We start from the raw sequence: 16,254 nt of genomic DNA, 5'->3' as shown, positions 1-16,254 counted from the left end.
ACGTTAACAGCAAATAAATAAAAAAAAATCAAAAACAGATTGCAATATAATTTTAGTTTCTCACACATTAATGCAGGAAATTACTCACTGCAGCATAGTAACACAAATAATATTATTTTCTACCGACTTGCTTAGCCAAAAGGAAAATATAAACAGACACAAACACATATGATAATGCAAGAACGGGTGGATGGGGCCAATTTTGATATCCAGTATTATTAAGATTAAGATTATGTAATCTTAAAGGACAACTAACAGTTAAACTAGCCCTCACTAACTAAACATATCTTTGAAAACTGCTCTTCTACAGCAGTTAAACTATCCCTATATTGTTCCTCCCCATGCCTGAAATGTTCCACAGTCCATTTTTAAAGTTAATTCACAATCTATACAAGTGACCCTGTGTGAGTCTGACAATTGTCTTTCCTCTGAGATGAGTCCAACATAGTCATGCCCCTTCTGCTCTGCCGCACACCCAGCTCATCCCCCCCCCCCCTTCATTACAGTATCGGTTCAGCTGCATATTCGGGAAATTAAAACTATTGTAACCGATATTATGCACTGATTTCAGTCCCTGGATGAATGATCAGTCAATGACATGACACTTTTCACATTGACTGATCACCGACAATGTTAATCCAACCTAAAAATTATCTTCCTACATTAGCCTTGGAGCAAGCATTAGCTTTAGAGACTTGAGTTAGGGCTCTTTTACATTGCCGTTGTTTTTCTCATTCATGATTCAGTAATTTCCATGAAATTTTTTTTAGAAAAACATTTTAGAACCTGTGTTTTTTTCAAGCAGATCACAAAAGACAATAGAAGGTTATGGGTCCGCCCAAAAAAAAAAAACAACTGATGACAGATGTGTTTATTTTTAAACTGATAATGGTAGGGAACAGGTGTTATGTATTCTAACCAATGTTAAAATTAAATTTTTTTGTGGATGTAAAAAAAATAATAGAAGTATAATGGACGTAAAGAAACGTCCATTGCAGACAAAAAAAAAATGGAAGCAAAATGGAAACAACACGTAATGGCCACATAATGGACACGTAGCATGAACTGATGTAGAGATACTTAAGATATGATAAACTTCTTTCTGAGCCAATAGTTATAATTAGTTGCCAGTCAAATTAGAGTTGATACATTTCTCCTTTGAGTCGGAGATTTCAATTTCAATAATAAAGTTCAATAACAATTTCAATAATAAAGTTCTCTTCAGGAATCTTCCATAAGTTTAATCTTAAAGAAGGAAACGTTTCCAGCACAAGCAAACTAATAGTTTTCTTCCTACAGATAGAAGCAGTGAACAGAGTTGTCAAATTCATGCTCAACAACAGCCCTCATACCCACAAAGCACGTAGGAACAAAAATTGATTGATGAGTAAAAATAACCGAATTTGTAAACCTTGGTGCCTCTAGGGAGCGCTAACAGATACCATGCACAATTCGGAAAATAAGTGCAACCTGACAATATGATATTGTTGAGTTACTAAATGTGAAAAGTTGGGTTTCGTATACAATAAGCCAAACCTATTGCAAAACACATTTGGGATCATTATAGAACAATATGCCCCATCCTATATCTATTAAAGGAAAAAAAAAACTTTATGGGGTAACGCTCCCACCACGGAGAATAAACTTGATGCATCACATCCCATTCACCCCTTAAATCAAGAAAAGTAATAATAAAGTTACCTACAGAATGATACAGAATTGATGTTGCATCTAATAAACAAATCGGATTCCCATAATTCTCATCCTAAAAAATGTCTGGAGATACAAAAAGATCTCATTCTCATTAAACAATGTGAGAGAGTAAGGACATAAGTGAGAAACTACTCGCCACAGCAACAGCTACATCTATGGGCTAGAAGGGAAGTCTGGGGGAATGATAAATACATTTATAGAATGAGGTCAAAGGTGAAAAAGAGGCTTGGGAAGAGAACGAGTGTAATGAGGAACATGATAAAATTAGAGAACGGGGCTGGATGTGAGCAAATGATTTAGACAGATGATTTAAAATTAGAACAAACGCAAAGTCAGGGGAGAGAGGATTGGATTAGTTGCAGTTCACGGCCGGTATTCAATCCCCACAAGATGTAGAAAATAAAGCAGAGTTCTATGACATCACAGCAGTGTTGAACAGACCCAAACTTCAACGTTTGAGTTTGTAGTGAAATTTGCCGGTCCAGGTCTACCAGACTTGACCTTCAACTTCATTAGAACTGGCCACTAGCAGTTAAACTAGTTGTGCGAGTGAGGATCATCGCTCCCCAATGTCATCATCGGGATCGACAACCTCTTCCAAAGGGCCAGCGTGCAGCACTGCATACAGTGGTGGCAATTAAACAGTTAACACAAGCAAACCGTGTCACTACCGATTGATGGCGTTACTGGTGGGGGTCAGAGTCTGGACAAACCGAAGTTTTCATTGGTGCACTCATCACTACACCACGGTTTGTTATTTAGTCCTTTTGAAATCAATTATGAAACTTTCTACTTAAGACGACGGGTGAATCTTCTGCAACTACTCAAAAGAGTATCCATCATCACAACCAAGAAATCCTTCTAGACGATTCTACAATGTTATCCCCCGACCACTGAAAGACAATGGAGAACGTTGAATCTTGTACCATTACTGCGGCAGAATTTTGTAGACGCCGGTTACATCTTCTCCGACTTCATTCTTTTATGTTTCTTTGATATGTTTATGTATCAACAGATCAAAATAGATCAACTACATGAATACAGCAAAGAGATCATTCTGAACGTCAAGACCATTTACTAGTCTAAAGTGAATATTTTGTAAATGTAACCTCATTTATGTCACCTGTGGATTTACAATACAAATTAGTGAAATTAAAAAAATAATTGCATTTATTTATTTATTTATGTATTTTTACATAAATTTACTTTTTATCAAGGGAACCAAAAAGTCGGCATCAACATTGTACAAATCCTGTGTTCTTTTTGTGAAGGCCAACGGACATATGTAGCATTTATTTAACTCTCTCTGTTCAGGATGTTCGGGGTTCAGGGTCATTCTTGCGAATGTCTATTGACTCTATTAATTTAGAATCCATTAACTTATGAAATTAATTACAGTTACTTATCTTGAAAGGTGACATTTAATTGTTTTTTTAATACATAATTTAATTATTAAGGATTATACAATATTTTTGTATCTTTTATAAGTCAAAAAACTTCTAAAAACTGCACGCAATCTACATAAAAGCAAAAATGAAGTCACACTCACCTGATGCGCAGCTCTGAGCTATCAGTACATAACATATACTGTAATACTCCCCGAGACTATAGCGAGGGTCCTCTATATAGACAGCTGTATGTGCTATGGTGAGACATGAGGCTTACAGGTAAGATGCCTGAACATCTGTGAAGACACGGAGTCTCACATTGTCTTTTCTTTCTTCTATCATATCGACTACAGGATAAGAGAGTATAATTATGTTCTGCTGGTTTTGGTATAATGCTGTGATGGTGCTGTATTCTCTTGGCCGTCTATCAAGCTTTGCATGACTCATTGGTTGATTAGATACCAAATAAGTAAAAGTACAATCTCCCCTCCCTCCCTTCTGTTGATATAACTACAGACTGTGTTTAAATCCACTATTTTGTACTCACAGAATCTGAGCTCCAGAGTCATTGATGTCCGTAGCCCAGAGATTTCAGATAAGTGCTTCTCCTGAAGGTTAGGTTGGGTTAAGGAGGAAGGTCTGACAAGAAGCAATCAACTTTTAGTATGAGCCAATGGATATTTAATATCTGTCTGATTTGGGGGTGGGCTGCATTGAAATCGGTAATGAAGTTAAATTTGAATGCCTGTCCTGCGATAATATCCAACACGGCATTACCTCATTGAAAAGCAACAAGACCCAGGAGATCTTTACCCTCAAAGAAGCCCTAGACCAGTGATGGCGAACCTTTTAGAGACCGAGTGCCCAAACTACAACATAGACCCGCTTATTTATCGCAAAGTGCCAACACAGAAATTTAATTTGTGATTTAAACTCCCTTCTCTGTCACAGTTTTCATTGATACCAGCACCTGAGGAGAGCAATAAAGCAGAATATAGTACAGCTAAATAGCTCTGTGCACAGCAAGTCCTGGGCTGTCTGGGACTGCAGGAAGATACCTGGAGTCATCTCTGGTGATAGCCTGAGTGCCCACAGGAAGGGCTCTGAGTGCCACCTCTGGCACCAGTGCCATAGGTTAGCCATCACTGCCCTAGACTGTTCATCTGATTTTGTTATATATCTTCTAGAATTGCATGGCCTTTGTACATGCAAACAATACGACAGAGGATCAACAAACATCGGCATAGCACCAACATTGGCTTCCTAAACCAAAGCGTCTCAAAACATCTCACTGTGAAAGACCAAAAAGATTTCTCCTTTGAACTAATTCCCAATACGGTTCAAAATAGTCCATTCTCTAAAATCAAGGGAACTTTTCTGGATTTATAAATTCTCTATCCTGAAGGGCTCAATGAGTCCTTAGAACAACTACACTGATGTCCTTGTTCTCTATTTATTCCCTCATTGATGTACACACTTCATAAATCCATGAAAATACAAATTTTCCAGCTGACTTCACCTCCGCCTCCTTCTGTGTCTGTAACTCCTGTCTCACCATTATATTTTTGTTTGTTTCTAATTTTTGTTTCCATCTACTAGACTTGGCCATGTATTTATAATTTTTGTTACATTTTCTTTGTATATGTATTGCTTATTACACTATTCTGTATTTATTGCCATACTGTCACGGTTGGCCCCGCGATCCATGACACGGATCGCGGGCACACCTGTGCCCCTCTGCGTCGCCCCCAGTCCCCACCTATCTGTCCACAATCCCGCTTTCTTCCCGGCAAGGCCTCATGTGTCTCCGCTCCCTAGGGCACACACCCGCCGGCAGGGGTGCACCTAGCCTTTCTGCTGCCTGAGGCGAGCTATAGAAAGACGCCCCCCCCCCCCCATTGCCATTCAGAAAGCTTCCCTGTGTTCCTTGCTATATTCCTGTTCCTCATTGATCTCCTGTTGTGACCTCGGACCTGACCTGTGACCTTGCATCTCTGCCACCAGGCCTGACTTCGTGCCTGTACCTGACCTCGAGCCTGAACGCTGATTCTGTACCATGACCGGTCCCAAGCTAATACCATCTACCACGGTAGTCCAGGGGGCTCAATGACCACAAATACTGACACATACCACATTACTTATATACCATCTATGTCTTTATAAACATATATTTTGGGTTCTGTACTATTTATTGTTCTTAACATGCTATCACAATTGTAGATCTTGTTCCCTCAAACTACTCATTTCTTACATCCCTGTGGTCCTTTAATCCTACCCTCCTCTATAGTGCTTACATTCCTTAATATCATCTATCACTTCTTCATGTCCTCTATATTAACCTCTTTAATCAGCGCTATGTCCTCTGGTTCCTTGTCCCCATTAGTTTCCCTTCCCTCCGTTCCCTCTGATTGTCCCTTTGAACCTCTCTTTCTCCACTCTTTACACATGTACCTGTCCTCAAGCAGCGGAAGACCCTCCTGTTCTTCTCCCACTATGAATTCCAGCTCTCTCCTCCTGAACACCCACACGCTGGTACTTTGATTCCTGGTGACCTGTCTGATAAGTTACCGGTCTTCTTCTAGCCTATCATTTCTCCACCACCTTGTGATGCTTTGTCTGTGGTTTATATGTCTAGCGATGTCTTGCGAATCCTACTGAGGTTATTGAGGTATTACCTGCTGGTTGACACTTCTTCATTTTGTTATAAGGATCTGTCCATCTGATACACCTTGGTGTAGCACATGTCACCATCTACCTGAAGTTTTCCCTCTGTATGAAAATTTCACTTCTGTTGTGTATTTCATAATATCTTTGATATATTTTTGTATCTCAGAATTATGTGTGTAATATATTTATTATATAATTTTTTATTCTATTTATTTTTATGCGTGTCTACTTATTTGTATTGACCACTGCAGTATATATATATATATATATATATATATATATATATATATTTGAATGTATTTTTTAATTTTAAGATTAAAAAAAACATTGGCTCATGGATTGGCGCCTCCTGTCCAGCTACCTTGACGATTCACCATACTGGAAACCCTTTGTCCCAGAGCTTGGATGCTGTGCTGCCTCCAAGAGTACAGTCTTATTGTATTTATGGTCTGGGCCATCTCTTATTACTGTGTGATCAATACTCTATGAGAGAGCAACCTTTCTTTTTATTTTTTTTTCTGTACCCTTAGGAATGAGGGGGGAGGGAATAAGGGAGATGAGGGAGACATTGTCCAAGTCGTCCAGGAACTTGCTGGAGAGAGCTCCAATGGGGGGGGGGGAGATAAGGGTACTGAGTCGCACAGTGACTCAGATGAAGAAAAAACATTCCCCTGTGACTCTGTGAGTCTTCTGGCAAGGTGACAGGAACTTTTTAAAATATTAGCTAGATCTGAGCTATATGGATTTTTATAATAAAACAGAATTAGGAACAGTATGAAGACTTCTGTGGGAACCTGTCATTAGATTTCATGCTGAAAACTCAAGGACAGGTTCCCTCCAAATATTGTGAAAAATTTTGCAGCAAAACTGATAATCTTGACAACTGTGATTCTCTTTTCTTATTTTTAATTCCAAATAAGTTTTTACACTTTTCATCAAATATTTGATTTTGTTTGTATTACATTTAGCTTATTTTATATTAAAATGTTTACATCTTAGTAGGTTTTCTTTTAGTATATGAATAATTCTCTATGACTAATCTTCAAGCCTTGATGAGATATGAAGGAAATTAAATTGTGTTTAATAGGAAAACTTCAAAGTTCTTAGTTTGGAGAAGTGATTGATTTTTAAAGTCTAAGCAAGAAAGACATGAGATGAAATAATCATGCTGGTGTCCAAACACATTTCTAATCAAGACCAATTACAACAATGATCGAAAGAATAGAACAAATGTGTGGGTTTTTTAATTTATTTTTATTTATTTATTTTTTAAAAATATTTTTATAGAATTTTCTTACCATAACAAAGGTATTAACATACAAGGTACACGACCCAGTGGGCCACAATTCGTTATCTACAAATGAGCAGCGAACGAAATTCAGCCAGGATATACAGTTCACAGTTTTCTTGCTAGTTGATGTTGCTCATTTGTTCTAGTCCCAATGATGTCCCCTTCAGGTCATGGGCAAGGGGGCCAGTGTTTTTATTTTTTTAACCTTTATGTTACTGATGAGATTTAACTTTTCCTCTTAAAAAGAAAACACTGTTGTTAGAGCAAGGACAGTGGTAAGAGGAGGGTAGACAACTATCCAGGGCACCATCTTACTTCATGGAATGATAGGAAGGATGTTTGTTGTGTTTTTATTAAACTATTTATATCATGTAACAATTGCTACAAATCTTGTTGATGTTTATTTTTTTTTTACTTAGTCTATAGTTTTTTTATGTCCCTTATATTACAAGATAATCTACAGGTTGATGTTACTTCCTAGTCATTTAAAGGCACTGTTTTTAGGACAAAAAGTTTACAATTAAAGCAAAATGTAAAACTGTGTTTCTGTAGTTTGTTAGAAAAGACTCCAGATTCCAAATGTATAGAAGTCCGGGTATATTGATATAAATAAAGGAACATATTTGGATGACTTGATCTCATTCCTTAAAAATAATACTGAGATCAAACAAAGATTTGATATATGTACCACGTTCTGACTATATAAGATTTGTCACTAACGTCCATTACAAGAGGCCATTTTCTGCATCACCATCGTTTCAGTTTTCCTTTTGGGGCTACAAAGTGTTTTAAGATTATTTACGATGAGTCATGAAAATTAGTTTTTGGTACTTGAACCCAAACACTCATTCCCACCATTAACATAAACGATCGGTGCTGCCACTGATTGTGAGTGTTACCCTTTAAATTCATGCTGCCATTTTCCTTGGGATTGTCCCTCCCATGAAATCCTAGGAAAAATTGCGCAATTTGAATGCCAGAGTTTAAATGGTTCCCATTTTTCCTAGGGTCATCCTTCTCAAATTGTTACCGGTTGGGTGTTTGAGCCCGAATGCTGGACTCCAACCTACAATGTTTGCAACGAACCCGAAACCTACTTTCCCTATTTAACATATGGACACAATGGGGCATGTTTATCATATGCAGCATTTTTGCAGACTTTTCACATATGATAACACCCAGTGCCGACCCACTCCTGGCCGTCCGCGCCCTTCGCTTGGTCAGCTGTGCCCCCCCTCACACCTCTTCACTGATGTGGCACAGAGGCCCTGATAAATATTCCCCAATCTGTCTGATACATGAGGCTGTAATTAAAAGTTTCAAGAAAACTATGTGCCACTGTGTATCATTAACATTATGAAAAGTCAAAACTTTGCTAAAAAAAATTGTGGGTAGGGTATTTATGTTTGTTATACCCTCGTTGACATGCCTGTGATGTTACCTGAGCACCCGACCCCCATACGATATGCACAGGGAATACATATGTTACTGTAACAGGAATCCATAATGCAGAAAGAAAAAAATGTATTTGGATAATTTCCATGACAGAAAAGTTATTATTTCAGACCTCTCTTTGGAAAAGGATGAGTGTCATTGGTAGGAGATGATCCTGATTATGGCACTCAATACAGGATCTCATCATTCTCACCAGGGATCTGTTTCTTAGAATGGAGTCATGAAGATATTAAACACCAGTAGTAGAGAAAGGTTCATGAGCCTCTCCTCCTCTGCAGGGGTCATCAAGATGTTCACTTAAGGCTCTTTCTACCCTGGAGGGGATGGATCTTACGAAACTGTGTCTAAAATCTTGTCCCATAAAAACATAAATGATTGGATTGATACAACTGTTAAGGTAAACCAGCCAGTTCATGATAATATCTACTATCCTTAATTGAAGTAAATTAACATAATCTACATGTATTATGGGCAAGGATTGATATGGTGCCCAGCAGAAGAAGAAACCCAATATAACAGCGGTGATGATCCTGTAGGGTCTCTGAGATCTCTGGGGTCTCTTACTTTTTTTAAGTTTGAGGACAATGGTGACATAACTGGTGAAGATGATGAGAAAGGGGATCACAAACATTATAACAAACCTGATTAACTGAATGGTCTTGGTTTTCTGTATGTCAAAATTATAATCAAAAGCAAAGTAATAAAGCATTATTCCAGTCCAAATGAGACTCATCACCCAGATAATCCCTGCAGTGTTTCTCAATAGCTTCTGTGTCCTATGAACTTTAGTCCAAAATGGCCACATGACCGATACCCAGCGATCAATACTCATGGCCGTCAGGAGGAGGACACTGGCGCTCATGTTTAGATTGAACAGAATAATACTGAACAAGCAGAAAATTTCTGATGATAATGACGAAGAGCAAAAACCAACACAAGCCCAGTCTGCAATTAACACTGGAATAGATGAACAGCACAGGAGGTCAGCGATGGCCAGGTTGAGGAACCACACAGCACTGATTGTCTTCTTCATCCTGAATCCAGCAATCCAGATGACCATTCCATTCCCGATAATCCCAAGTGCAAAAATTATGGTGAAAAACACAATACCCAGAGTGTTTAAAACGTCCATCTCGTGAGAATTGCTTTGGGAAGTGTCTGTATGATTTCTCTTTGGACCATCATTCCTTGACCTTGAAGACAAAGATGGGTTAGAAGTTAGACTTAAGAGTTTATGCACTCCTTAACATTAAGGAAGGAAGAGTTGCAAATTATGGATGTCTCAGGATTGAAAGGCTTGTCAATGGTTTGTAAACGATGACATAATAACAAAGTATTCAAAGCATCTTCACCTATTTATGTGGCACATACCATACAGACATTCCTTCACTTCCACACCTTGGACTACTATCAATAAAGTTATAATTCTTCAAGGAATGATCTGTTTTTCTAAATGTTATTGGGGAAATCATAACACTCCATTATTGGCAGTTTTCTGTACAATTGTCCTACCAGGTGTGTTCAATGGGGACAAGTCTGAAGATGCTGAAGGCTCTTATAGGTTTCTCACGCTAGTATGAGCCTTTGATTCTTGGGTTGAAAAGGGAGTCCTGTAACACATCTCCTCATCTGAATACATGTAGCACTGAGTTTTGTATCTGAGATGATGACTAAAGGGTTTATTAATAGTTCTACACAACATCATAATCCTGGGAGTAGAACCAATGTGATGCTCCCTCGAGAAGGCCTCATTAATTGATGCAGTGTTATAAATTTCTGACTGTAAACTGGGGAACACTCAATATGGAAAGTGTGGCTAATTTGTAAGCTGTCTCTTCTTTTGGATTATTTGACCAGTGATACTTAGATTGGATTCATCTGCAATGTGTAGAGCAAAGGATAAGTTGCTGCCAGTTGTAACATAGTCAAAAAGAATAAGTCATGAGCCCAAACTACATCTGGAGAAGTTTTTGTGGCCATGTTTATATAATTTTCATAACACTCCCCAACACAATATTAAAAATCATCTCAAACAGTGGATAAACTTATATGTATCCCAGGACCCTGTCCCATGTTGCACATGTTCACCATTAATTAAATGTAGCGCAGCACCTCCATTGACATAAATGTAGCATAGCAGTGCCCCCCCCCATTAGTTAATATTGAGCACAACAATCCCCCCTTATTAATTAATGCAAAGGTCCCCCTTATTTTCTAGGACAAAGGTTGCAATGAAGATGACCTGATTTTATGTTAAACAATAAAGTACAAAATAAAGATGAATATTAACATACCAGTTGTGGTAATCCAGAGTTATATCAAGTAGGGTCAGGTTATCATCAGTAGGATCCATTCTGACTCTTTTTCTAAACAGCAAGTAAATAAATGAATAAATAAATTATCAAAAAACTAATAACTGTGCACCGAGAAATACAGGACATCATGTACTATGGAAGTTTAACACAAAACAATATTATCTCGGAAACTGCTCATCTGCTGACATGCAAAGCCAAAGAGAAAGAGATGCAGACATACAATGGTGTAACACTGGGTAATGAGGCGGGGATGCCTATTTTGATATCCTTTAAACAGGTCCTAGATCTTTATATCCACTTACCTCATAGTAGAGATGTTATCTGACTTTGTGTTACTTTTTGACTCTAAGTGCTTTAGAAAAGTGGTATTAGTCCAAGAATGTGTTATCTTCAAGAATTGAAGGAAACCAACTACTACAAAAATGTAAAAAAAAATTATTAATGTGTCCCTAATCTTGACAAGCCCGCATGGGAGAGGGAGGTTCAGGGGCGTGCATAATTAGCAGCCCAGAGCACCGGACATCTTGTCCCTGACACTCCGTAGCTGTTTATTATAACATTCTTTTCTAGCTGATCCCGGCTTGTCAAGATTAGCGCTGGACAGCGCCGGGATCAAGGTAAAGAGGATCAGGGTAAGTATTAATAGGTTTTTTTTATGTTTTTGAGGCAGTTGGTTTCCCTTAATCTGGCGCTTAACAATGAAGATTTTTATTGAGGGTAATTATTACTTTAACAAACAAGACAATAATTGTAGTCAAAGGTACATTATAGGACAATCAGTATTCAATTCACAGAGCATTATGTCTGTATCTTGTGAGTACAAGCTTAGTAGAAATAAATAAGAAGGCTATTATGGGCCTTTGTTTAGGGGGGACATCTAGGTCTAAAAATAATAAAGTATGGGTTGGGAATGGGCAAAGATGTTATCCTAGGAGGGAATTAAGTAAGTTGAAAGTTTTCTTCCATATGTGGGTATTTAGCGGAAATTGCCATAATATGTGGGGCGGGGTGGTGCCAATTTTAATATCCTGTCAAATGACCCCTGGACTGGGATCACCTGAAACAAAGACTAATAGAAAGCAACCAGCAGTGCTGGGACATTATGACCAACTGGGCTCTGAGCCGCTAATTATTCACCCCTATCGCCACCTCCCTCTCCCATAAGGTGATGTCAGGCGAGAGGCACAGTAGAGTATCTGTAGCTTCATTGTGATATAAGATAGTGGCAGTTTTCCTTTAAGAAGTAAAAGGTTTGTATATAACCGTACCAACTAGTAGCTTTCTTCTTACAGATAGTAAGGAGTTACAATGTCAATATTCAACATCTCCACCAAAGCACAACTACAGCTCTCGTACCCACCATCTTGAAACCATTTAGGAACAATTATTGTCTGATAAATAAAATAAGCATAATTTATTATGGTGCCTCTAAGGAGCCTAACAGCTAGTCATACGTGTTATTGCAAAACTCACATCTATCATCTAACGACTTTGATAACAGACGTGATCCTTACAGTTACAATATGATGGGTAGAAAGTTCCTCCTCACAAAGTCGTATTTTGGAGGTAGTAAATGTGAAAAATATAAATATCTGATGAAGTCTAATATCTTAAAGTAAAGTAGCATGTGGACCAACAACCCCCACCCTATATCCATGGAAGGGAAAATCCTAGATGGGGTAAAGCTCCGATAATGGGGAGGTAGACAGGCTGGACATTGCATGGGCATGGACTCTTCCAGTCGAAAAAAAGTCAAGAAAGATAAAAAATAAACAAGTGCACATACAGTATAATATAAAAACAATACAACACATAATACCACATGTGAACAATACTCCTCCTGAGCAATGTCTGGGGATATACAATGGATCTTATTCTTATTAAACAATAATAAAGCTTAAGGAAATAAGAAACTACTCACCACAGCAACAGTTTCATCTGTGGGAAAGAAAGGAAGTCTGCGGGATGATAAATACAGTTATAGTTGTAGGTCAAAGGTGAAGAAGAGGCTTGGGAAGAGAGCGAGTGTAATGTAGAACACAAGAGGAGTGAGAAATAAGAGAGAGAGGCCGGATGTGATCAAAGTATTGACGGATGAGTCAGGATCAGCATGAACATTTAAAATGACAATGGAGAGAAGAGAAATATTATGGTGGATAAAGGATACAGGAGCTCGAAAGAAAGAGAGAGACAGAGGGTAACTATATGTGGGTTCCGTGCAGGCATTCCAGTATCCTCCCAAACACATAAGGAATCAAGATGTCATAAAAAGTTTGCTACATTTTTAAGGCATTGCATAAAATGTTGCCTTATTTAAACTGTCAACATCTGGATTCTAAAAATCCAGTGGTGGTGAACTTTGCAGGACTGGTAAAAAAGTTGCCAATTTTTGTGCAAGAAAGTTGTAAGCATAACAGAGAAAGATAAAAACTAAGAAAAAATGACCCCATATATAGGAGTCCTTGCACTCTAATTGGTTTACTACAATCATTGACTTAGCCCTCCCCCAAATATCTCTTTTTATCTCTCTGTTGTGTAGATATTGGATCATACATAAAAGCTTTTACTCACCTGATTTCTAGAGCCACAGCTCAGCCGGAGACAAAGATCAGTAGAGATCATATACTGTAATATTCTATAGAAAGGGATAGACAGTCACCACATGTACTATGTACTATGGCTCACAAGTAAGATGCCTGAACATCTGAGAAGACAAAGAGTCTCACATTGTCTTTTCTTTCCTCCACAATATCGAGTGCAGGATCGGAGAACGATTATAATCTGATTGTTCTGATATCACGGGGCCGTACTCTTTTGGCGGTCAATCAAGTGGCACATGACTGGTTGTTTAGATATCAGATAAGTGAAAGTGCAGTTTTATATTCTCACGGTAATTTCTGTCACTGATAAGTTAAGACAATATACTTTAAAAAAAGTAAAAAGAGAAATAAAAGAAGTGGGAGCATTGTAAAAAAAAAGAAATTCCAACGTACATCTAATGCAGGGCGTACAAAGTTTCTAAATTTACAATTATATTTCTATGTAAGATTATTGACACATGTAGCACCAGTTACCATGACTGGCTTAACGTCGTAACCTGATGTGATAACTCATCCTGCAGTGTAAGCTCATATTAGGAGCTGTCCCTCATTGGGTCTAGAACTATTAACTTTGACTTTAAGATTGGTCCATTTAACTTAAAATACACATGATTTAACTCTGTATTTTGCCCAAAAATTCACCAGTTCTATTTAGCAGAAAATGAACTTTGGCCCTATGCCAGGTAATGGGGGCATTTCTCGTGGAGCTCTCCCAATCTTCCTCCATTCAGCTCCCTCTTCTTCCCCCTCCCTCTTCTAACCACTGATTGTGTTCAAATCTCTTCCATTCTCACTGGGTGAAATTCCCGGCTCCAGACATGTGACGTCAGTCAATGACGAGAGTTGAGCTGTGAGTGTGCATGAAGCAGATTTGAGCACACCTGGTGGTTATATCAACATATGTTAATATCATCCACAGATATTACAGAATATCCGATAGGCAGGGATAGCCAGGCTATGAAGGAAGGGCTCGGCCGGCTACGTTTATTTCTACACCAGGGAGGACCTGGCATAGAATTATGTGCTGCACAGTACCCCGCCAGATCAGACGGGGCTATCGTATTCCGGAGCATGAGCACTGGCATATAATAAATAACCCCCATTGACTTCTATATCTCCTGCCACCTCTCAGTAGAGATACTTCCTAGATCCAATTCACACATAGCTTTCACTGAAAATCATGTAAAGTACTGAGGTCATTCATCCTAGAGCCAGAGGAAATTAAAATGAAATATGAGCTTTTCAGTAAATTTCTGTGTTTAAGAGGACTAGATCAGGGTTATATACTAAGTTCCAGGATAATTGGACTATGACTATGGTTGGCAGATTCCTTCCACATGAATAGTTTATCTTGTACTGCAGGGGGAGAGGCAGGAGGCAGAGAACACTACAGACACAGGCACTTCCTGTCCAGCAGCAGTGCAGAGCAGACAGCAGCAGCTCTGAGGAGAACACTACGTGTTTTAAATTGAGTAAGAGGATAGCAGAGATGAGTGCGTGATCACGTCTTATATCCATCTAATCTCTGATCTGTCTCATCTCTCTTTCTATGTGTCAGATACTAGTGAATGTCCAGAAGATAAATTAAAGTGTTTATAAACCCTGTACCCTAATAATCTAAGCACATTGTCAGCACACAGCATCTCACAGCAAGAGGGATCATGAAGTGTCTGCTCAGAGAATCCCCGCTCACACTCTGGAATCTCACACTGACCATCACTGAAAAATAGGACCAAAACCAAGCAATAAAAGTTACTAAAATTGTAAATTAAGGGTTAAAATTATATCTATTGTGTAAACATCACAAGGGCATTAAAATTTTAGAACTTTCTTCTACGGACAAACCCCTTTAAGTCACTATAATTTTGTAATCAGGTGTGATACATTTACATTTACAGTCACTTACTTTACAGTCATTTATAGAGTTAAAGGTATAAAAAATATTTCTTTGCTCTGTAGAGGATTATTCTTGCCCAATGGCAAAAAAGCTGCCAATATGAATTTCCACTTTATGAAGTGAACATATCATGGAGATCATTTACACCGGCAGTCATCCAGGTAAAAGTTGTTTAAACTGTGTATTTAGGTAGAGGGAATTTAGGTTTACCGTATATACTCGTGTATAAGCCGAGTTTTTCAGCACAAAAAATGTGCTGAACAAAGAGGGGACTTTGTTCAGCACATTTTTTGTGCTGAAAAACTCGGCTTATACACAAGTATATACGGTAAACCTAAATTCCCTCTACCTAAATACAAAGTTTAAACAACTTTTATACTTATACAAGAGTCACGAGTCACTTAAAAAATACTTAAAAATACTTAAAAAATACTTAAAAATAATAAACATATACTCACCCTCCGTTGGCCCCGATGTGCAGCGCAGCTCCCCCGATGTCCGCGCGGGTCCTTTTCTGGCTTCCGCGCCTGTCTACTGTCTTCTGTAACATCCCAGGAGAGAGCAATGGCGGCGCCCAGCACGATTTTACGGAAGACAGGCGTGGAAGCCAGAAGACGAGCCACGCGGACATCGGGGGAGCAGCGCTGCACATCGGGGCCATCGGAGGGTGAGTATATAAGTTTATTATTTTTTTTAATGCAGGGCTGTGCTGTATACTACTGGGGCAGGCTGTATACTACTGGGAGCAGGCTGGGCAGTGCTGTATACTACTGGGGGCAGGCTGTGCTGTGCTGTGTACTACTGGGGGTAGGCTGGGCAGTGCTGTATACTACTGGGGGCAGGCTGGGCAGTGCTGTATACTACTGGGGCAGGCTGTGCTGTATGCTACTGGGGGCAGACTGGGCAGTGCTGTATACTACTGGGGGCA

At 38.8% G+C, this 16,254-nt stretch overlaps 1 protein-coding gene across 2 annotated transcripts; it reads right to left on the bottom strand.

The window, feature by feature from the left end:
* Nucleotides 1-8,489: 8,489 nt before the first annotated feature.
* LOC140065363 (fMet-Leu-Phe receptor-like) lies at nucleotides 8,490-13,536 on the bottom strand. 2 transcript variants are annotated; one of them, XM_072112955.1, is made up of 4 exons: nucleotides 13,401-13,536; nucleotides 12,751-12,787; nucleotides 10,809-10,880; nucleotides 8,490-9,707 (listed from the first exon to the last, which is right to left on the bottom strand). In XM_072112955.1, the coding sequence occupies exons 3-4, from the start codon at nucleotides 10,865-10,867 to the stop codon at nucleotides 8,744-8,746; spliced, it is 1,023 nt and encodes a 340-aa protein (XP_071969056.1). In that variant the 5' UTR covers nucleotides 10,868-10,880; nucleotides 12,751-12,787; nucleotides 13,401-13,536; the 3' UTR covers nucleotides 8,490-8,743. The 2 variants fall into 2 exon arrangements, with proteins under 2 accessions (XP_071969056.1, XP_071969057.1); XM_072112956.1 differs by lacking the exon at nucleotides 13,401-13,536 and having other exon boundaries at nucleotides 12,751-12,984.
* Between the last annotated feature and the right edge of the window lie 2,718 nt (nucleotides 13,537-16,254).

The sequence above is a fragment of the Engystomops pustulosus genome, chromosome 6 (assembly GCF_040894005.1).
Source record: "Engystomops pustulosus chromosome 6, aEngPut4.maternal, whole genome shotgun sequence".
NCBI classification, from domain to species: domain Eukaryota; kingdom Metazoa; phylum Chordata; class Amphibia; order Anura; family Leptodactylidae; genus Engystomops; species Engystomops pustulosus.
This window is presented reverse-complemented; position numbering and strand designations above follow the sequence as displayed.

Excerpts from the sequence above, each read along its gene's own strand:
- LOC140065363 (XM_072112955.1), bottom strand. The coding sequence starts at position 10,867 with ATGGATCCTACTGATGATAACCTGACCCTACTTGATATAACTCTGGAT. Across the intron at positions 9,708-10,808 it reads ACTCTGGATTACCACAACTG|GTCAAGGAATGATGGTCCAA; the intron begins GTATGTTAATAT and ends TTTGTCTTCAAG.